Here is a 20528-nt window from a genome sequence, read left to right on the forward strand (position 1 = left end):
GGCGTATTTGCGTATGCCTCTAATGCGGTGTCACAGCTCTGGTGAAAATTCAGACAGCAATCTGAATTTTCGGCTTTAATAGATATTGGTGCAAAACGAGGCGGTTTAAATATTTACTTCATTTGAATGCAGCATCGCCGAGCCGGAAGCGAACATTCAAACTGCGTTCCGCTCCCAAAACAACAAGCAAAATTTTTAAAAACACTTTTACTGTACATCAAATATTTATACAATCTCTTTGAGTAACTGATTTTGACACATTTGACACTGTTTATTGGCGAAAATAGCGTAAAAAGAGCACTTTGATCGTCATATAATCCGGACGGCAACACCAACCGGAAACCAGAATTCTGTTTCCGGCACTCGCGTCCGGTACCTCGTCTTGTTTGAGTTTAATGGTGTTTCGAAAACAGCAGGCAGATAATTGATCTTGACCACAACATCGATCTTCCATAAAGATAATGCAGGTAATGAAACGAGTGTGTTTTATTCATCAATTCTAGTCTTTGAAGTATCCTTAAATGCGTCGTTGTTTCCTTTTTGCCGAAGATTCTCTCCTTGTGGCGAATTCCCTGATGGAGGAACGGCCGCGCGTGGAATGTTTCCCTGACGGAGTGTAAATAGGGACGCACACTTTGAATCCGCAAACATGCCCGCCCGCAGAAAGCTGCGCCCGTGGATAGAGGAGCTGATCCTGGGCTACGGCACCGAGCGGGGCCGCCGCGAGCCGCTGTGGGCCCGGGTGGCCCGGGTGGAGCAGATGTCCCAGTCCCAGGCTCAGAGCTCCGACTGCCCCCCAGGGCGGCTCCTGCTGTCCGACGGGGTGGTCCTGATCCCTGCCGTCCTGACCACCGCCGCCTGGGAGCGTCTTCAAGAGCAGGAGGACCGAGACAGCTTTGAGGGGCTGGTCAACAGCATGGTGGTTATTATGGACTACCAGCTGCAGTTCCACACGGCCCCGGAGCAGAATAGATCCAGGTTCTTTTTATCGGTGGGGGAACTGGCCATGACCTCAGTGGGGCCACCTGGGAACAAGGTGCCCTGCTGCACAGCTCTGGCCTCGGTCCAGCTGAAGATCTGCCAGACCTGGAAGGACCTGCTGGATGAAAACCTGCAGGATTCCGAGAGCAGCCAGTCGGGGGTGGACCTGTCCATTCTGCTGGGGGAGTGGCAACGTGACTGCTTCCAGGACGTCCTGAGGGACGTAGAGGACAGGCTGGCGAGGCCGCCCTGTGGCCCGCCCAGCCCTCAGCCCTCCACCTCCAGCGCCGGCCCGGGCCCGCCTAAAGCCACGGGCTGGGACGTGGACAGGGTCCGATTCAAGACGGAGGAACCTTTCAGCGTCCCTGTAAAATGGCTCCTCATTCCAGATGTTCTCCAGCGGCAGGCTGCAGAGAACGGCCCAGGTCCAGCGCCTGCGGCCGGGGCCGGGGCGACCCGGCAGGGCGGCGTCCTGCTGCGGCCTCCTGTCCAGCAGAGGGAGCCAGACCGCCCCGCGGCCGTGGAGCCGGGGCCGGACGCCGGGGACAAGCTCCTCCCCCCTGCAGAAGACACGCCCGGCGACCACAGCGTCGGACCCCTGTCCAACCCGTGGGACATCTTCACCCCCCCGGGCGAGTCGCCCTGCTCCTCCGGCGCTTCTCGAGGAGAAACGCCCACTGGGGTCTGTCCCAGCCCCCCCGCTGCCCCCCCGCCCGCCACGCCGCTGCAGTCAGAACACAGCGGTTTACCGCCGTACCAGGACCCGCCTCCACTGGACCCCCACGCCACCGCCGTGGGGGTCTCTACCGGAGCGTCGCCCGGGACGCCCACAGAGCAGCAGCCCAGCACCGGACAGCTTCCTGTCCCAGAGGAAACGGGTGACAGGAAGCTCAGGAGAAAGAGACGCCGGCCAGCGGGGGAGGGGGGCGCCGGGACCAGCAGCAGCCCCCCGTCCTGGCTGTTCGACACCCAGACACACGGGGGGGCCCGGGAGGAGCACCGGCACCACAGCGTCCTCAGGAAGACTCCCAGCGTTCACAGCGATGGCAGGTCCTTCTCGTACTCGTACCGGGTGTCGGGTCAGAACCAGCAGGACCTCAGTCGCTTCAAGGTCCGGGCAGCCTGGCTGCAGTGGGCTCCCAGGTACCTCCTCCGGCCTGAGAAGAACCCAGGTCCAGTCTTTGATCAGGGCTCCTCTGGACAGACTGGCTGCACGACGTGAGCTCAAGCGGAGTCTTGTTCTCGCGAGACATGGACGTGGATCACGTGTGACTAATTAGAACGCAGCACTTCTCTGATCGGCCACGCGGTGGCGCCAAAGAGTCGCTTTTGTTTTCCTTTGACGCACCTGTGACACCGACCCACAGCTTGTACTGGTTCCACTGGTTCTACTGGGCCTGGTAGTGTAGAAGCACTGGTTCTACTGGGCCTGGTAGTCTAGATGCACAGGTTATACTGGGACAGAGCATAAATATACTGGTTATACTGGGACAGAATAAATGTACTGGTTCTCCTGGGACAGAGAATAAATATACTGGTTCTACTGGTTCTACTGGGCCTGGTAGTGTAGAAGCACTGGTTCTACTGGGACAGAGAATAAATATACTGGGACAGAGCATAAACATACTGGTTATACTGGGACAGAATAAATATACTGGGACAGAATAAATATACTGGTTCTACTGGGACAGAGCATAAATATAATGGTTATACTGGGACAGAATAAATATACTGGTTCTAGTGGGACAGAGCATAAATATACTGGTTATACTGGGACAGAATAATTATACTGGGACAGAGAATAAATATACTGGTTATACTGGGACAGGGAGGATAGATGGACTTGTTCTACTGGGACAGAATAAATATACTGGTTCTACTGGGACAGAATAAATATACTGGTTCTAGTGGGACAGAGCATAAATATACTGGTTATACTGGGACAGAATAATTATACTGGGACAGAGCATAAATATACTGGGACAGAGCATAAATATACTGGGACAGAATAAATATACTGGTTATACTGGGACAGGGAGGATAGATGGACTTGTTCTACTGGGACAGAATAAATATACTGGTTCTACTGGGATAGAGCATAAATATACTGGTTATACTGGGACAGAATAAATATACTGGTTCTACTGGGACAGGGAGGATAGAGGGACTGGTTCTACTGGGACAGAGAGGATAGAGGGACTGGTTCTACTGGGACAGAGAGGATAGAGGGACTGGTTCTACTGGGACAGAGAGGGGAGAGGGACTGGTTCTACTGGGACAGAGGATAGAGGGACTGGTTCTACTGGGACAGAGAGGAGAGGGACTGGTTCTACTGGGACAGAGGATAGAGGGACTGGTTCTACTGGGACAGAGAGGGGAGAGGGACTGGTTCTACTGGGACAGAGGGGAGAGGGACTGGTTCTACTGGGACAGAGGATAGAGGGACTGGTTCTACTGGGACAGAGAGGGGAGAGGGACTGGTTCTACTGGGACAGAGGATAGAGGGACTGGTTCTACTGGGACAGAGAGGGGAGAGGGACTGGTTCTACTGGGACAGAGGGGAGAGGGACTGGTTCTACTGGGACAGAGGATAGATGGACTGGTTCTACTGGGACAGGGAGGATAGAGGATAGAGGGACTGGTTCTACTGGGACAGGGAGGATAGAGGGACTGGTTCTACTGGGACAGAGAGGGGAGAGGGACTGGTTCTACTGGGACAGAGAGGGGAGAGGGACTGGTTCTACTGGGACAGAGAGGATAGATGGACTGGTTCTACTGGGACAGGGAGGATAGAGGGACTGGTTCTACTGGGACAGAGAGGGGAGAGGGACTGGTTCTACTGGGACAGAGGGGAGAGGGACTGGTTCTACTGGGACAGGGAGGATAGATGGACTGGTTCTACTGGGACAGAGGATAGAGGGACTGGTTCTACTGGGACAGAGGATAGAGGGACTGGTTCTACTGGGACAGAGGGGAGAGGGACTGGTTCTACTGGGACAGGGAGGATAGATGGACTGGTTCTACTGGGACAGAGGATAGAGGGACTGGTTCTACTGGGACAGAGAGGGGAGAGGGACTGGTTCTACTGGGACAGAGGATAGAGGGACTGGTTCTACTGGGACAGAGGGGAGAGGGACTGGTTCTACTGGGACAGAGGGGAGAGGGACTGGTTCTACTGGGACAGCATAAATATACTGGTTCTACTGGGCCAGAGAGGATAGAGGGACTGGTTCTACTGGGACAGAGGATAGAGGGACTGGTTCTACTGGGACAGAGAGGGGAGAGGGACTGGTTCTACTGGGACAGAGAGGATAGATGGACTGGTTCTACTGGGACAGAGAGGATAGAGGGACTGGTTCTACTGGGACAGAGAGGATAGATGGACTGGTTCTACTGGGACAGAGAGGATAGAGGGACTGGTTCTACTGGGACAGAGAGGATAGATGGACTGGTTCTACTGGGACAGAGAGGATAGAGGGACTGGTTCTACTGGGACAGAGAGGATAGATGGACTGGTTCTACTGGGACAGGGAGGATAGATGGACTGGTTCTACTGGGACAGAGAGGGGAGAGGGACTGGTTCTACTGGGACAGGGAGGATAGATGGACTGGTTCTACTGGGACAGCATAAATATACTGGTTCTACTGGGCCAGAGACAGAGAGGCTGTCCTGGCTGTTGTTGTTCCCAGTAGCCCCAGAACGGGCCGTTGGTCCCAGGGCGGGCGGGCGTGCTGCCAGGTTCTGCTGCTCCGTTTATCCACCGGCCGGTTCTGTAAGCAGGCTGCAGCTGGGAGCACTTGTGAAGTTGTTATAATCCTCCTCTGACCCATAAACAGGAAAATAAGGAACATAAAGCATCTCCGTCACGTCACAAATAATCCCACACAGTCCTTGTAAGGCCACAGGGAGCGGGCCAGAGGTTCCCCGGAGGTTCCCCAGAGGTTCCTCAGAGGTTCCTCAGCCCCAACTCCTGGGCCAGGTTCTGCTCCAGGCCCACTCCCAGCTGGACCTTCTCCTCCTCATGTGAAGAACCTCTCTGGCCGTTTTTACAACATCAAAGCTTTGATTCTGACAGACATCTGAAGAAAGTGTTCCCAGACATCAAAGCTGCGTCCAGACGCCACGAGGAGCGGCGCGCGGAGCGGGGAGCCGTCCCGCTCCGGTCCGGTCCGCAGCGGTTCCGAGATGTTTGTTGGTTCTGAGAGCGCGGCTCCGCGTCAGGAGGACGCGAGATTTCAAACAGCGCATCAGAGCGTTTATGGATCGGCTGCCCGGAAATCTTTCCAAATAAACACAGCTTGGTTCGGCCTGGGTGGGCGGCCCGGCCCCCCCCCGCGCGGCCCGGCCCCCGCCCGACCCGGCGCCGCGCGGGGGGGTCAGCGCAATGAAACCTTAATTAATGTGGGTGGGCTGAGAACGGCGCAGACTGTTTATGATGGACAATTTATTCCTGCGTCCAAAGTCAACAGAGCACAGCAGCCTCCAGCAGCGGACGGTGGGGCCCCCGTGAGGCCCGAGACCAGGCGGAGGAGCCCAGGACCAGGACCAGGACCAGGACGCAGCGTTCCCCGGGACTCACTCCGGCGTCATGACTCTGTACCACGGCCGGCCGGGAGTCTCCTCCTCGGCTCTCGCTCTCGCCGGCGCGCCGCTCATCTACCTGTACGGAGGGGACCCCGGGGGGGTGGTGCCGGCCGGCCTGGGCTTCGTCCCGGCCCGGCACGAGCCCCCGCAGAAGCCGCCCTACAGCTACATCGCGCTGATCGCCATGGCCATCAAGAGCGCGCCCGAGCAGCGCGCGACCCTCAGCGGCATCTACCAGTTCATCATGGAGCGCTTCCCCTTCTACCACGACAACAAGCAGGGCTGGCAGAACTCCATCCGCCACAACCTGTCCCTCAACGACTGCTTCATCAAGGTGCCCCGGGAGAGGGGCCGGCCCGGCAAGGGCAGCTACTGGACCCTGGACAACAAGTGCCTGGACATGTTCGAGAACGGGAACTACCGGCGGAGGAAGCGGAAAACCAGGAGCCAGCAGGACGCCGCGGACCCTGGAGCTGCCGCGGACCCTGGAGCTGCCGCGCACCGGCGCCACAAGGGCCCCCCCTGCGGGGCCCCCCAGTCCCCACTGGCGTCTCCACTGGCGTCTCGGTCGGGTCCCGGGGGGGCGGAGGGAGCGGTGGAGCCAGACCTGGCGCGGATGGACGCGCAGGCGGACGCGCAGGCGGACACCGAGGCCGGGCCTCCCGAGGGGGGGCCGCCGCGGGACCCCCGCACACAGAGGATGAGCGCGCCCCACCTCGGGTCCCGTCCCGCCCCGCGCTGGTCGGACGGGGCGCAGCCGCGCGGCGCGTCCCCCCGCCGGGACGCAGACACAGTCGGGAGGGGGGGGAGGACGGACCCGGGCTCGGACCGGGCCAAGGGCGCGTCCCCGAGCAGAGACAGCCTGAAGGGCTTCAGCATCGACAGCATCCTGTCGAGGAGCGGAGACCCGCGCGCGAGTGTCCCCCGGGTGGACACGTGCGCAGAGGCTCCCGCGTGCTGCCCGTCGGTGGTTCGGCCGCATCACGTCCAGCTGAGCTTCCCGCTGCGCTCCTACGTGTCCCTGAACTACCCCAGCAAAGTCCTGCACTTCCACTGACGCTGGGTCTGTCCCGGTCCACCTGTCTCGGTCCAACTGTCCACCCGCAGAGGCTGCGCGAGACGCCCGGACGGGTCATCAAAGCCTCCGCAGGAGGGACCTTTGAGAAGTTCAAAGAGAATCGATGTGATTGGCTGATTGGTGTGAATTCCTCTGTTACTCTTGTGAATAAAGTTGAGCTTTAAAGACGGAGACCTGGTTTATTTGAAGCTGCTCAGGTGAGTTTCAGGTGTGTTTCTGCCCGGTTCCGGGTCCCTCGGGTTCTCCAGAACTCCTGGACCCTCTGCAGCAGAACGTGCTGGGGCCACGTCAGCGCTGGGTCACATGTCAGGACGGGGGCGTGTCCTGGTCCCCCGTCCAGGGTGTGTCCCTGCCTCTGGACCAGCGAGGCCTCCTTTCGGAACCGCTCGGCCCTGAAGGGGCCCGGCGGTGAAGAGCTCAAACCACCGATCGGCAGCGGTTCCTCTGACCCAGAACCAAGCAGGATGGAACCAGAACCGCCTCTCGTGCCGGCTCTTCCTCCACCTGTGAGTCCGTCAGTGGATCAGAAGGGATCTGGGTCCACCCAGGTCGGGTCCACGTGGGTCCACAGGCGTGTGCAGGTGGTGTCGGTGCAGCACCAAACCCCGCTCGTGGATCCAGAAGGTTCTGGCTCGTTCCCCTGGATGCTGTCCATATCTGCACATTTGGGCCGAACAACTCGGGTCCAGTCCAACATTTTCCCATTTCCTGTTTTGACCTGATCAAAGAGTGAGAAGAACAAAGGCCTCTTTGTTTCTTGTTGCCAGATTTAAAAGCAAATAACAGAAAGGCTTTTTTAGAGTTCTGATGTGGGCTCGCGGGTCGCTCCGCGGACCTCCTAATCCTCCTGTTTATTATATTGTTTCACTCTCTTCGTAAACCGGCTCCACTTGTCCAAATACACACTGGGTCCTGGGGGGCGGGGCCACGCTGAAGATTGATGGGCAGCGTTTGGGCAACATTAGCAGCTAATCAAGGTCGGTTTCCTGGCAGAGCTTCACGGTCCTCGGACCAGAACCCGCCCGGCACACGTGATGGCGTAGCGGTCCCAGACGGGCTCAGCTTACTGAACCTCAGAATGGAAGATGTGGATGCAGGAGGTAGAACCTGAGCAGAACCAGAAACCCGGTCAGCATCACCATGGCCTGAACCGGGGCCCGGCCCTTCTGGTCCAGCTAACACGCTAACCAAAAGAACATGAGGAACATGTTTGTTCCGGTCCAGCTGGGCTGAACATGGTGTTGAGTAAGCCGTCGTCCGACCGCTAACGTCAGGAATCCCCGTTTCTGGGTCCAGTTCATCTGTGGACTCGGCACCAACATGATTAATCTGTTCAATGTTGTGCCGTCCCAGTTCTGGTACTGGCTGCGGCGCTAATGCTAAGTGGATACAGGCGCTTCGCGGGCTAATTCCCATTAGCCAGATGTTTACTTTCTTCTTTGACTTTGACAGCATCTGTTAGCTTAGCCTGAGTGGCGCTGCGGTTCTGTTTCCCTGCCTCTCGGATCTTTGACCCAAACAGAGATTATTGCTGATGATTCCGCACTAAAACACATCCTGCTCTCGGAGTGAACAGAAACAAATATTTATTCTGACTGCGTTGCCATCAGGACAGAAAAGAATCCCTAAATATTTGCCGTCTCCACGTCAGCCGCTCGGCCCACAAATTCTTCTCCCATCAGAACTTTTCATCATCAACATCTCTGCGGCTTCGCTCGCACCAACTGTAAATATACATGTGTGAGAGTGTGTGTGTGTGTGAGAGTGTGTGTGTGTGTGTGTGTGTGTGCGTGTGTGTGTGTGAGCGTGTGTGTGTGTGCGTGTGTGTGAGTGAGAGTGTGTGTGTGTGCGTGTGTGTGTGTGAGTGAGAGTGTGTGTGTGAGCGTGTGTGTGTGTGCGTGTGTGAGTGAGAGTGTGTGTGTGAGCGTGTGTGTGTGAGCGTGTGTGAGAGAGTGTGCGTGTGAGCATGTGTGTGAGTGTGCGTGTGTGTGTGAGCGTGTGTGCGTGTGAGCATGTGTGTGTGTGCGTGTGTGTGTGAGTGAGAGTGTGTGAGTGTGAGAGAGTGTGCGTGTGAGCGTGTGAGCATGCGTGTGTGTGTGTGAGCGTGTGTGCGTGTGAGCGTGTGAGCATGTGTGAGTGTGTGCGTGTGTGTGTCCACAGCAGCACTGACTCAGGACCACCCTGAATTTAACAGCTAATCCGGGAGGAAGTGGTGCTACATCATCAGTTTACTTCACCTTTCCTCCCTCTCTGCACGTGCACGTACGTGCACGTCTCGGGACAGCAGGAATTGTGTCGGTCCTCACAAACACACATGTAAGTTTAAAATAAACAGTCCTGTTTGTACAGCGTTACATGAGCCATCTTTCTTTTTTCAGATGTTGAAAAGCTGCTCTGGTCAGAACTGTGGCTAACTGGTTAGCTGTTAGCACCCTCAGCTGACGGCTAACTGGTTAGCACCCTCAGCTAACGGCTAACTGGGGGTGCTAACGGCTAACTGGTTAGCTGGGGGTGCTAACGGCTAACTGGTCAGCTGACAGCTAAGTTAGCCGTTAGCTCAGGTGTGAAGAGCTGGACTTTGCTTGACCCAGATGACACGTTTATCCATGTGCACGTTTGTCCGTGTGCACGTTTGACAACAGATCTCCTGACCAACCTAAGAGGTCCGAGTCCTGAACCCTGGTGCACCCACACGAATAAGGAGGCGGCGCGTCACAAAGGTGACATGTTTGTACAAATTTATTGCTGAACTGGAGTCATTTGGTTGACACTTCCTGACTGATCCAATCAGAGGACCAGCGAAGGCTCCGGATCCTTCAGCCGGTCCAGCGGAGGGAGACGGGGACGCAGGACGGGGACGCAGGACGGGGACGTCTCCTCTGGAGCCACGACGGAGCCTTCGAGGTCAAACCACCACAGCAGGGAAATAAAACACAGGCGCTGCACCGCTGAGCTAACGGCTAACAGCACAGGAGCTCCAGGATGACATCATCACCACTCGCTGGGCAGGACCTGACACACAAGGCTGCCCCCCAGTGGTCGGAGGAGGCATTACACCCCAGAACACAGCTCAGTTCAGTCATTCTTCTAGTTTCTGGACGGAACCAGATGAGTAAACGTGCACGCGGTCACTCGACCAGCGGTGGGAAACCAAAATAAAAGCTACAAAAAAGTCATACAATTGCTTTAAAAATAATAAAATTAGCTTAGCACAAGGCTGGACTTCAATGCTTTCGTCAGTGCTCGAAGCAACGCGAGTTTTGTTTAGCTAACGTTCGGCGCTAAACCACTTCCTGGCTAGATATGCTAGCAAAGCGTAGCTCGCGGCTAGCTCCGTTTGCTCTTCAGTCGGGAGGAGAGTTCTGAGTGTTGGCGTTCCCACAGCTGAACCTCACACAGACCCGGCGCAGGACCGGGCGCCGTCAACGGGCCTCAGCGGCGCCACCTGCTGCAGCACGGGTGCGTTGAGCCGCCCATCAAAGCCATCAAAGCGGCGGCGGGAGACGGCGGACCAGGACGTCGGGCAGGTTTGTGAGATGCAGCAGGTCGACCTCGTGACGGTTCACCACTAAAGTGTCCGTCACCGTGACAACCGGGAGCGAGCTGGCGGCGTCCCTCGGCGCTAATGGGCCGCGGCCATCGTTTCTATGTGTTCGGTCAGCAGCTTGTACTGTTCTGCAAAAGGGTCAGACAGAGAGGGCAAAGGTCAAGCTGACCCGGGTCACCGAGGAGGCCGAGGAGGCGCCGGAGGTGCTGGTTACCTTCGTTCAGACTCCCGATGACGGCCTGCTTCTTCAGGAAGTCTCTGCACAGCTTCTGACTGAGGCCGAAGGCCAACATGTTGTGAGTGAAGGTCCTGGAGACACAGCAGGGACACATCAGCAGCTCCCCCTGGACCTCCTGGTCCCCCTGGACCTCCTGGTCCCCCCCCCCCCTCCTCCTCACCCCCCCTCACCCCAGCTGGCCAAAGGCGATGTTCTCGTCCGTTCTGTAGCTGTCGTCTTTCTCCTCCTGGGTCATGTGACACCACTTCTCCCTACAGACAGGACAGAATCTAGGTTCAGGTTCAGGTTCTCTTCAGGACCACAGCCCCCCCCCCCCCCCACACACACACATCCTACCGGACCTCCTGACACTCAGGACCAGCAGGCCGTCCCTCACCTGGTGGGCGGAGACCTCTTCTTCCTCTCACAGTGGACGGCGTCAAAAAAAGCAGCGTTCCAAAACCTCAAGGTGTGCCTGGAGGACAGGAAGGAGACACAAGCTCAACAGGAAGTGAGGCGCAGACCCAGGTCACCTGAGATGTTGCCTCTACAGTAGCAGAACAGGTGACGTTCACGTGGCTGGAACGTCCCACAGACCCAGGGGAGCAGGTGAGCCGCCTACCAGATGGGCTGCTGCCTCAGGTGTGTGTACAGGTAAACCTTCTCCACCTTCTGGTCCCCGGCAGCCTCACACACTGGACAGGAGAGCAGAACAGAGGTCAACAACCGGCTCCTCGGGGGGGGGGGGACGCTCCTCAGGGGGGGAGGACGCTCCTCAGGGGGAGGAGGACGCCCCTCTGGGGGAGGACACTCCTCAGGGGGAGGAGGACGCTCCTCAGGGGGGGGAGGACGCTCCTCAGGAGGAGGACGCTCCTCGGGGGGAGGAGGACGGTCCTCAGGGGGGGGAGGACACTCCTCAGGGGGGGGAGGACGCTCCTCAGGAGGAGGACGCTCCTCGGGGGGAGGAGGACGGTCCTCTGGGGGAGGAGGACGCTCCTCGGGGGGAGGAGGACGCCCCTCGGGGGGAGGAGGACGCTCCTCGGGAGGAGGAGGACGCCCCTCGGGGGGAGGAGGACGCTCCTCTGGGGGAAGGACGCTCCTCAGGGGGGGAGGACGCTCCTCAGGGGGAGGAGGACGCCCCTCAGGGGGAGGAGGACGCCCCTCGGGGGGAGGAGGACGGTCCTCGGGGGGAGGAGGACGCCCCTCGGGGGGAGGAGGACGCTCCTCTGGGGGAGGACGCTCCTCAGGGGGAGGAGGACGGTCCTCGGGGGGAGGAGGACGGTCCTCGGGGGAGGAGGACGCCCCTCGGGGGAGGAGGACGCTCCTCGGGGGGAGGACGCTCCTCGGGGGGAGGACGGTCCTCTGGAGGAGGACGCTCCTCGGGGGGAGGAGGACGCTCCTCGGGGGGAGGACGGTCCTCGGGGGGAGGACGGTCCTCTGGAGGAGGACGCTCCTCGGGGGGAGGAGGACGGTCCTCGGACGCTCCTCTGGGGGAGGAGGACGCTCCTCGGGGGGAGGAGGACGGTCCTCGGGGGGAGGAGGATGCTCCTCTGGGGGAAGGACACTCCTCAGGGGGGGAGGACGCTCCTCAGGGGGGGAGGACGCTCCTCGGGGGGAGGAGGACGCCCCTCAGGGGGAGGAGGACGCTCCTCGGGGGGAGGAGGACGCTCCTCGGGGGGAGGACGCTCCTCGGGGGGAGGACGGTCCTCTGGAGGAGGACGCTCCTCAGGAGGAGGAGGACGCTCCTCGGGGGGAGGACACTCCTCAGGGGGAGGAGGACAGTCCTCTGGAGGAGGACGCTCCTCGGGGGGAGGACAGTCCTCTGGAGGAGGACGCTCCTCAGGGGGGAGGAGGACGCTCCTCGGGGGGAGGAGGACGCTCCTCTGGAGGAGGACGCTCCTCGAGGGGAGGAGGACGCTCCTCAGGGGGAGGACGCTCCTCAGGGGGAGGACGCTCCTCGAGGGGAGGAGGACGCTCCTCAGGAGGAGGACGCTCCTCTGGAGGAGGACGCTCCTCGGGGGGAGGAGGACGCCCCTCAGGGGGAGGAGGACGCTCCTCGAGGGGAGGAGGACGCTCCTCTGGAGGAGGACGCTCCTCTGGGGGAGGAGGACGCTCCTCAGGGGGAGGACGCTCCTCAGGGGGAGGACGCTCCTCAGGGGGAGGAGGACGCTCCTCTGGGGGGAGGACGCTGCTCCTCAGGGGGAGGAGGACGCTCCTCGAGGGGAGGAGGACGCTCCTCTGGAGGACCGGGTCGGACACGCCCGCCTTCTACTGCGACGCACCTGTGAATGTGGCCTTTGTCTCCGGTGGACTGTCCCCGTCCCTACAAAGCAAGAGACAGAAGCGTTCAGGACCAGAGGGAGGTCCAGGAAGACCTGGGAGGTGGAGCTCACTCAGTCTTTGGTGCCATTGAGCTCCTCAGTTTGGTCTCCAGACCTCCGAAGAAGCCTTTGACGTCCGTCTTGGAGGAGTTCTTCAGGAGGCGCTCGGCAGCTCCCTTCTTCCCCGACAGCCAGGAGTTAGCCCTGTTCGGGTACTGGTCCAGACTGGCCGGAGGAGCCCCGCGGTCCAGCAGCTCCGACGGAGACAGCTGGACCTTCCCTGGAAGAGAGGAGGGTCAGACGGCTCAGCGTCCACGGCGGTAACCACGGCGACAGGTGTGAGGAGGTACCGTGGTAGTAGTAGGTGAAGCACATCGTCATGAGGTTTTTGGCCGGGCTGTGATCATCCACCTGGTAGCACCTGGAAGGAGAACCAGCAGGTCTTAGCAAGAGTCCACACTCCTGGGTCAGAACCACTGTTGGACTCACTCAAAGAGCACCACGGCGAAGGACTGGACCAGCCGGTAGAAGGTGGCCTCGCTCACACGCTTGGAGTGGCAGCGCTGCCAAGAGAGCCGGCCACACGGTTACAGGACGGACCTGGGATGGACCGGGACGGACCGGGACAGACCCGGGACGGACCCAGGACAGACCCGGGACAGACCCGGGACAGAACCAGGACGAACCAGGACGAACCAGGACGGACCTGGGACGGACCCGGGACAGAACCGGGACAGACCCGGGACGAACCAGGACAGACCCGGGACGGACCCAGGACAGACCCGGGACAGAACCAGGACGAACCTGGGACGGACCCGGGACAGAACCGGGACAGACCCGGGACGAACCAGGACGGACCTGGGACGGACCCGGGACGGACCCGGGACAGAACCAGGACGAACCAGGACGAACCAGGACGGACCTGGGACGGACCCGGGACAGAACCGGGACAGACCCGGGACGAACCAGGACGGACCTGGGACGGACCTGGGACAGAACCGGGACGGACCCGGGACAGAACCAGGACGGACCTGGGACGGACCTGGGACGGACCCGGGACCTGGGACAGACCCGGGACAGACCCGGGACGGACCAGGGACAGACCCGGGACGGACCAGGGACAGAACCGGGACGGACCCGGGACAGACCCGGGACGGACCCGGGACAGAACTGGGACAGACAGGAAGAGCGTGTGGAGCTGACACACACTTCCTGTCCCGTACCAACGTTAGCTAAACAGGATGCAGCGCTCAGCCACCAAAAGTGTTCCTGTTAGCTACCGTTAGCTACCGTTAGCTACCGTTAGCACACGTCGGAGCACCGACTGAACCGCAGACAAGTCCGGGTCCACGTGGGCGTGGCCCTCGCTCACCTGAGCGCTGACGTATCTGGCGAACCACTCCCTCCCCCGGCCGTTCTGGCCGCTGCACAGCTCTCCAAAACGGGCCTTCTCCTCCTGGTCGAAGTCCTCCCTGCCACAGACCGGATCATTAGAGACCGAGGCGGCGGCGGCGCCGACACGGGGGCGGCGCCGCCCCCGTGTCGGCGCCGCCGCCCCGTCCCACCACCAGGACCTCTAACAACAGCTGTCCCCTACCTTCCGTGGAACACCTTCTCCACGTAGCGCTTCATGAACTGCTTGGTCTCCAGCGTGGCGGGGTCCTCGTCCTCGCCGCTGTGGACGGACGAGGACGAGGACCTCCTCAGCTCCCAGGTGAGGGAGGGGGGGTCGTCGTCGTCCTCGCTGTCTGCTGATTCTGTGGCATCGCTGTCTCCGCTGGCAGGAGGGCTGAGCCGGCCGGAGGCCCCGGGCTCCCGGAGCCGGCACGCCAGCGGCTCTGGCGGCCAGACGGCTGCACAGTCTGGATGTTGGGGCGGAGCCTCAGCAGGCGCTGCTGCCACGCCCTCCATGCTGGGACACTCCCCCTCGTAGGTCCTCAGTGATGTCACAGGAACAACCGCCGATCGCTCAGATTCTGGGCTTGGACCGACCACACCACCTGTCGGGGGGGGCCGCCATCGGGTCGACACACCTGTGGACAAAGAAAGACAGAAGCGCTGGTGGGACGTCCGGGACACAGGGGCGGCGCTACCCCCGTTTAATTAGCCTGTTGTTGCTAAGAGTCCAGACAGGAAGGAACATTTTCTCTCCTGGACGCGTGACTAATATTGGGCTCAATGACCTGCTGTAATCTGTCCACTTTCAAAGAATAACGTTAGCTTGTACTAGTTACCTGGTCAGACGTAAACTTCCGGTCAGGGGAAGTGTTGGCCCCGCCCACAAGTGCACCTCGAATCTTTTAAAGTGAGGTCAAACGTCACTCGACGTCTAATCCAGGGGATTGTATTCGGGTTATAACCTTTATAAAAGCAAGAGTAACGTTTAGAACATTTATAAATGTTGTCTTAAATCTGCATGTAAATGCGCGACAACACAGCTAAGAAATTCCCCGTAGTTTGATTGACGTGCGTGTGATATCATTAACACGCCACCACACAGAACGACACCGGCCTGTTGTTCAGGGGTCGAGTTGGAGCCACCAAACGGAACATCTGGAGCCTTCACAGACCATAAAAACCCATTTTCTCGTAGAGCGACGTCGCCGTGCTGCGTTCACGGAACACCTGCGCGCGGAGACAGGAAGCGCGCAGAATAAACACGCAGGAGGACAAACACGCAGAAGAATGACGCTTCCTGGAACTTTGCTCGCTGCTGTTTCCACACTGAAACCAGACCCGAGCCGACAGAATCCACCTCCAAGCACCTGCAGACTAAACGCGGCCCGATGTGCCGGCGCGAAGCACCGACTCTCGGCTCTGCCCGCAGAGTCACCCTCCGCGGGGGTGAAACCCCGGCGGGCCGGGGTCCCTCCGCGGGGGTGAAACCCCGGCGGGCTGGGGTCCCTACGCGGGGGTACCTACGCGAGGAAGGTCGGCGGAAGGCTGCGGCTCCTCGACGCTTCTTCTGCCCCGGAGGCTTCGCTGGACACCCCAGGACTGGCGACACAAGTGCGCATGCGCGGAAGGAGGGCGTGACCTCGTGAGGTCACCACAGAACACAACCAATCGGAGCAGACCTTTCACACACGCGCCGTCACAAGGTTCCGGGACGGTCTCGCGCCAGTGTTTTCCCTCTAATTTCTTTGTAGAATTAGAATTAGAATCAGGTTTATTGCCATTGTTCATGTAATACACAGTATTACACAAGCTAGGAATTTGTCCTGGTGTGATGCTGCGACATTCAACATAAAAAAGACAACATTAGAATAAGATAAATAAAATAAGACATATGTACAGTATATATATAAATAGTAAGAAAATGTTGTACATGTTGTATTTGGTAATTATTAATTAATCATCCTGCTCTGAATCATTTCAATTGAGCTCCTATTAATCCTTGGCTTTTATCGATCCTAAACATCTTCTTTTAAGCTTTAGATTGCTTTAAAAGGGTCTGACTGCAATGATGATGCTGTTTTTTAGCCCACAGAGACACTTTTGGTTCTTTTGCAAGCAAACAATTTTATTCAATTAAAACTTGTGTTTTATAGAAATTCATTAAACAGGTGTAAATATTAAAATTATGTCAATTCTGGTACTTATTTAGATGTGAGAAATAGGTTCACTGTTACTAAGGTTCATTACAAAGAGCAAAGAGAATAACTTGGCCAAACATTTTCCTGGTTTGATGGAAGAACCAGTTGTGCTAGCATAAATAAATTCAAAAGGCACTGGTCTGCACTGGTTTAGCTGGGACGTATGAGGCGATGCGAGACGAGAGGAGCTGGGAGTCACATGGCTCCAGCTGTGGCCTGTTGCTTCAGCCTCTGAGGGAGGACAGCAGTCATGAAACGGAAGCCGTCTTCTTTCAGCTTCTGTCTGAGCGTCTGTGTCGAGCCCAGTTCCAAATACTCCTGCCTCTCTTTATTGTACTGGGGCCAGTGGACCAGAGAGGCACTGGTGGGAGAGCTGAGGAGACAGGAGACAACGCTCGCTAAACTCCACCTGAAGCCAGAATCCATGAAGAGCTTCATCGACTCACCCAGTCCGGATGAACGTGGCCCAGTACGCCATCATGGTTCTGCAAACGTCTTCATCCTCCTTGGTGACGTTACCTGGAAGAGAAACACTTCTCAGACTGCCAGTAATCAGCTTTCACACAAAAGTAGTTTTATGTCACTTGATGTCCTCTGGATCTGTGAGGGGAACTGTCCTGGACAGGGAGATGGATGGAAGATGATGCAACCTGATCAGGAAAAGTGGCTTCATCTATCAGGAGAGCAGCCTTGGTGTCTCGTTAACGTCAAGGTTACGATGAATGGAACCCTCAAGTTAGAGGTGGCGCCCCTGCATCCATGCAGGTGAGTCCAAGAGACAGTTTGAGATCTTCTCCCAGACTAAGGGTTCACAACAGGTACCGGCAGAAGCACGTCAGCAGGTATGGAACACCATGGCAGCAGATGACTGGCCCGAGCGAGGCCATGGAAAAGAGCAGCGGACCCGATACCTGGGGTGAGGAGCTGGTGAGGAGCAAGAGACAGACCTGAGACAGGTAAGAGTGGAACCAGGAAGTGCTCTGCCAGTGATGCCCAGCATGGAGAGACGGATGAGCTGGTTGATCCAATGTCGCTACCCAACTGAGCAGATGCTCAGACCCATGTGAGAGTCTGACAGATAACAGGGCTTTTGTGGAGTCTTGAAGCCTGATTGGTTTGGGTCAAGGTGGAGGTGACAGGAACTCAGTGATCGGGAGATGTTACCACTGTTACCGCTTGGGTCGGACTGAGACAGTTCCTTGAGCAGAGGCCTGTGGAGGGTGGGTGACACGTCTGGGGTCAGCTCACGGCTCTGCCACCTACCTGTCAGCTTTGTATGGCCATCCCAGAAACAGCTGCCAAAGACGAAGGCCACATCATCCCCGTGGTCCGCCTTCACGAAGCCGGGCCTGCTGTGCCGGTGCATGTCGGCCCGGTACACAAACTCGTACAGATAAACTGGAACACCGGCATCTGAGAGGCACCATTGGGGGAGGACAAGAGAAGCACATTCGTGTTAACAGGAACCTTCTTCTGGGCCGGAGGGGCTTCCTCGGCCCAGCTGCTGTTTCGGCCTCGATCGTAAAGTTCTTCAGAGCAACGCTGGAACTGTGCAATAGTCTGGAAAAGAACTCTGACATCTCTGGACCTGAGAGGTATCCCGCCACACTCAGAACCGGCAGCGTCATGAGGATGTCTCCGAGGACGTCGGTGAACCTGTCCCTGATCTCCGCGGGGGTCCTGGCGTTCCTCAGGTATTCGTCTGTGATGAGGCTGTTGGCCAGCGAGGGCTGAAACACCAGAGACCAGAGGGGAACCTGCTCATTCTCCTGACACTCCTCATTCTGAAAGACAGCAGCTTCGGTGGCGCTCACCCCCGTCGGGTTGAACATGTTCACCACCGCCAGCACAGACTCTCTGGTCATGCCCTCATCCCAGCCTGGAGGTGCGAAACTCTGCAAGAACAGCGACCAACCACCCGTCCTGATCCAGCTGCAGTAAAACAGGACGACATCACTTCCTACCTGAGGCAGAATCCACCCAAACTCGTGGTTGGTTATTCCCATCATGACTGGAACCTTCAGAACCTCATTTTTCTTGAAAAGTTCTTCAGCTGTGTCCGTCAGAAAGTCCCCATCCACCACAGCTCCCAGGAAAATCTTCATCTAGCACAACAGGATGAAGCAGAAGCTCGAGTCGGGATCAACGGTGACATTTGGAGCAACAAAGGAGCTCAGTGGAGTCAGAGCTCATCACAAACGCACCTTCTTGGTCACATGGATGAGTTCCTCCGTTGGTTTCCCCTTCACACACTGGACCATCTCCTCTGTGCTGCTGTGGTCACATCCCGTCAGGTTGGCGACGATCTGGTGCCAAAAGACAGATGGATGAGCAGCAGCGACGGGGGCTGTCGGCAGCCAGGCCTGGATGGGCTACCTTGGCTTGAGGCAACGGGTCCTTTATGGTGTAGGACCCAACTGTGGCAACCCCACTTTGAAAGATCGCCCTCTGGAAAAGACCTTCAGCTTTTGGAGACAGAGTCTGTTCACATTGAGGGATGGACACGGTAATCAGCAAAGAGGGATTCGGACATTAGAGCGGCTCTTCGTGGAAGCACGTGTGGTTCTCTTCCGTCCGTACCAGTATGGAGGCGCTGATTGCCCCCCCAGATTCTCCAGCAATTGTGACAGCTTGCGGGTCGCCACCGAAGGCCTCGATGTTTTCCTGAACCCACCTCAGAGCTGCCAGCTGATCCAATAACCCCCAGTTACCTTTAGCGTGATCATCTCCGGTGCTGTGGACGAGGAAAAAATGACCTCAGAATTCCTTCAGAACAGAGTCTAGCCAGGCGCTCTCACCTCAGGAAGCCCAGAATGCCCAGGCGGTACTGAACGATGACCGTAACGATGTTTTCATAAGCCGCCAATGGAGCGCCGTCAAACTGACTGGCTGCTCCCATGGCCAGCCCTCCTCCATGGATCCACACCATCACCTACAAAAGGACAAAAACCTGTCCTGAGTTCTTTAAAGGGCACCACAGGCCAGAATGCACCATCCTGTTGGTTGGTTAGGTAACTCTCATGGCCTGGTTATTAGCCGGTTATTGCTGCAGCAGCTGCTAACGCCTGCGTCCCAACACACCGGCAGCTTGTCTCCTCGCGTTGCCTCGGCTGGTGCGTAGACGTTCAGGTACAGACAGTCCTCTGAAACCTCTGTTGGGGTGTACTGAAGTGACATGATCTGAGAAACAGTCACAATTATGTCTGGGTCCTGGATACACCTGTGGTGGGCGGACAGACAGACGGGTGGACAGACAGGGATAAGGCAAACTTCAGTCTCTTACCGCTTTCACACTGAAATTAGCGCATCGGTTTGTTGTGTGACGCAGGTCGCCCAGCAGCATCGGTCTGACCCCCCAGCTGAGAGGGTCGTGGCTGTGTATCTCCTCCCTGTCTGGTGTCATTGAGTCAACAACATCATCATCTTTCCACCGTTACGTGCGCTGGAACGCGGCGAGCTAAACCATGGACAGCATGGACTCCAGAGAGCCCAAGGTTAGCGGCGCTGTTTCGGATCTCACAACTTTGTCCCCTTTGCAACGTTTCCAAGCTCGGTGCAGATGGACCAATGTCCACGTGGAAATGGAGAGGAGGAGGACGGTAGCAAAGATGCTAATAATGAGGCCAGTGCCAGGGTTAGAGAGGAGGAGAGGAGGGGAGAGAGGAGGAGGGGAGGAGGGGAGAGAGGAGGAGGAGGAGGAGAGGAGGAGTGGAGGGTTAGCTGGTGCTGAGGGGCCGTAGCTCCATTAGCAAAGATGCTAATAATGAGGCCAGTGCCAGGGTTAGAGAGGAGGAGAGGAGGGGAGAGAGGAGGAGGGGAGGAGGGGAGAGAGGAGGAGAGGAGGAGGAGGAGGAGGGGAGGGGAGGAGAGGAGGGGAGAGAGGAGGAGAGAGAGGAGGAGGACGGTAGCAAAGATGCTAATAATGAGGCCAGTGCCAGGGTTAGAGAGGAGGAGAGGAGGGGAGGAGAGGAGATGAGAGAGGAGGAGAGGGAGGAGAGGGAGGAGGGAGGAGAGGAGGAGTGGAGGGGTTAGCTGGTGCTGAGGGGGCCGTAAGTGTAGCTCCATTTAGCAAAGATGCTAATAATGAGGCCAGTGCCAGGGTTAGAGAGGAGGAGAGAGGAGGGGAGAGGAGGAGAGGAGGAGGGAGAGAGGAGGGAGGAGGAGGGTTAGCTGGTGCTGAGGGGCCGTAGCTCCATTAGCAAA

General features: G+C 58.0%; 4 protein-coding genes across 7 annotated transcripts; 2 read left to right on the top strand and 2 right to left on the bottom strand.

Moving 5' to 3' along the window:
• The first annotated feature begins 134 nt into the window (after nucleotides 1-134).
• acd (ACD shelterin complex subunit and telomerase recruitment factor) lies at nucleotides 135-2529 on the top strand. The gene is made up of 2 exons (XM_029832035.1): nucleotides 135-467; nucleotides 550-2529. The coding sequence occupies exon 2, from the start codon at nucleotides 650-652 to the stop codon at nucleotides 2201-2203; it is 1554 nt and encodes a 517-aa protein (XP_029687895.1). The 5' UTR covers nucleotides 135-467; nucleotides 550-649; the 3' UTR covers nucleotides 2204-2529.
• A 2011-nt stretch (nucleotides 2530-4540) lies between these two features.
• Nucleotides 4541-6815, top strand: foxl1 (forkhead box L1). The gene has a single exon (XM_011617325.2). The coding sequence runs from the start codon at nucleotides 5571-5573 to the stop codon at nucleotides 6621-6623; it is 1053 nt and encodes a 350-aa protein (XP_011615627.2). The 5' UTR covers nucleotides 4541-5570; the 3' UTR covers nucleotides 6624-6815.
• A 2550-nt stretch (nucleotides 6816-9365) lies between these two features.
• Nucleotides 9366-15792, bottom strand: kiaa0513 (KIAA0513 ortholog). Of its 3 annotated transcripts, XM_029832077.1 has the most exons (13): nucleotides 15652-15791; nucleotides 14964-15089; nucleotides 14327-14762; nucleotides 14102-14201; nucleotides 13219-13292; nucleotides 13080-13150; nucleotides 12802-13009; nucleotides 12691-12731; nucleotides 11031-11103; nucleotides 10806-10883; nucleotides 10600-10680; nucleotides 10406-10500; nucleotides 9366-10319 (listed from the first exon to the last, which is right to left on the bottom strand). In XM_029832077.1, the coding sequence occupies exons 3-13, from the start codon at nucleotides 14638-14640 to the stop codon at nucleotides 10267-10269; spliced, it is 1188 nt and encodes a 395-aa protein (XP_029687937.1). In that variant the 5' UTR covers nucleotides 14641-14762; nucleotides 14964-15089; nucleotides 15652-15791; the 3' UTR covers nucleotides 9366-10266. The 3 variants fall into 3 exon arrangements, with proteins under 3 accessions (XP_029687937.1, XP_011615628.2, XP_029687938.1); XM_011617326.2 differs by lacking the exon at nucleotides 14964-15089 and having other exon boundaries at nucleotides 15652-15787; XM_029832078.1 differs by lacking the exons at nucleotides 9366-10319; nucleotides 10406-10500 and having other exon boundaries at nucleotides 10771-10883; nucleotides 15652-15792.
• Nucleotides 15793-16225: 433 nt separating this feature from the next.
• Nucleotides 16226-19953, bottom strand: ces3 (carboxylesterase 3). 2 transcript variants are annotated; one of them, XM_029832075.1, is made up of 11 exons: nucleotides 19407-19943; nucleotides 19124-19257; nucleotides 18906-19059; nucleotides 18702-18806; nucleotides 18530-18631; nucleotides 18290-18430; nucleotides 18140-18220; nucleotides 17914-18055; nucleotides 17589-17738; nucleotides 16772-16844; nucleotides 16226-16698 (listed from the first exon to the last, which is right to left on the bottom strand). In XM_029832075.1, exons 1-11 carry the CDS (start codon nucleotides 19500-19502, stop codon nucleotides 16521-16523), a joined length of 1356 nt encoding a protein of 451 aa, XP_029687935.1. In that variant the 5' UTR covers nucleotides 19503-19943; the 3' UTR covers nucleotides 16226-16520. The 2 variants fall into 2 exon arrangements, with proteins under 2 accessions (XP_029687935.1, XP_029687936.1); XM_029832076.1 differs by lacking the exons at nucleotides 16226-16698; nucleotides 16772-16844 and adding an exon at nucleotides 16886-17249 and having other exon boundaries at nucleotides 19407-19953.
• Nucleotides 19954-20528: the final 575 nt, after the last annotated feature.

This window comes from Takifugu rubripes, unplaced genomic scaffold (assembly GCF_901000725.2).
Source record: "Takifugu rubripes unplaced genomic scaffold, fTakRub1.2, whole genome shotgun sequence".
Lineage (NCBI taxonomy): Eukaryota > Metazoa > Chordata > Actinopteri > Tetraodontiformes > Tetraodontidae > Takifugu > Takifugu rubripes.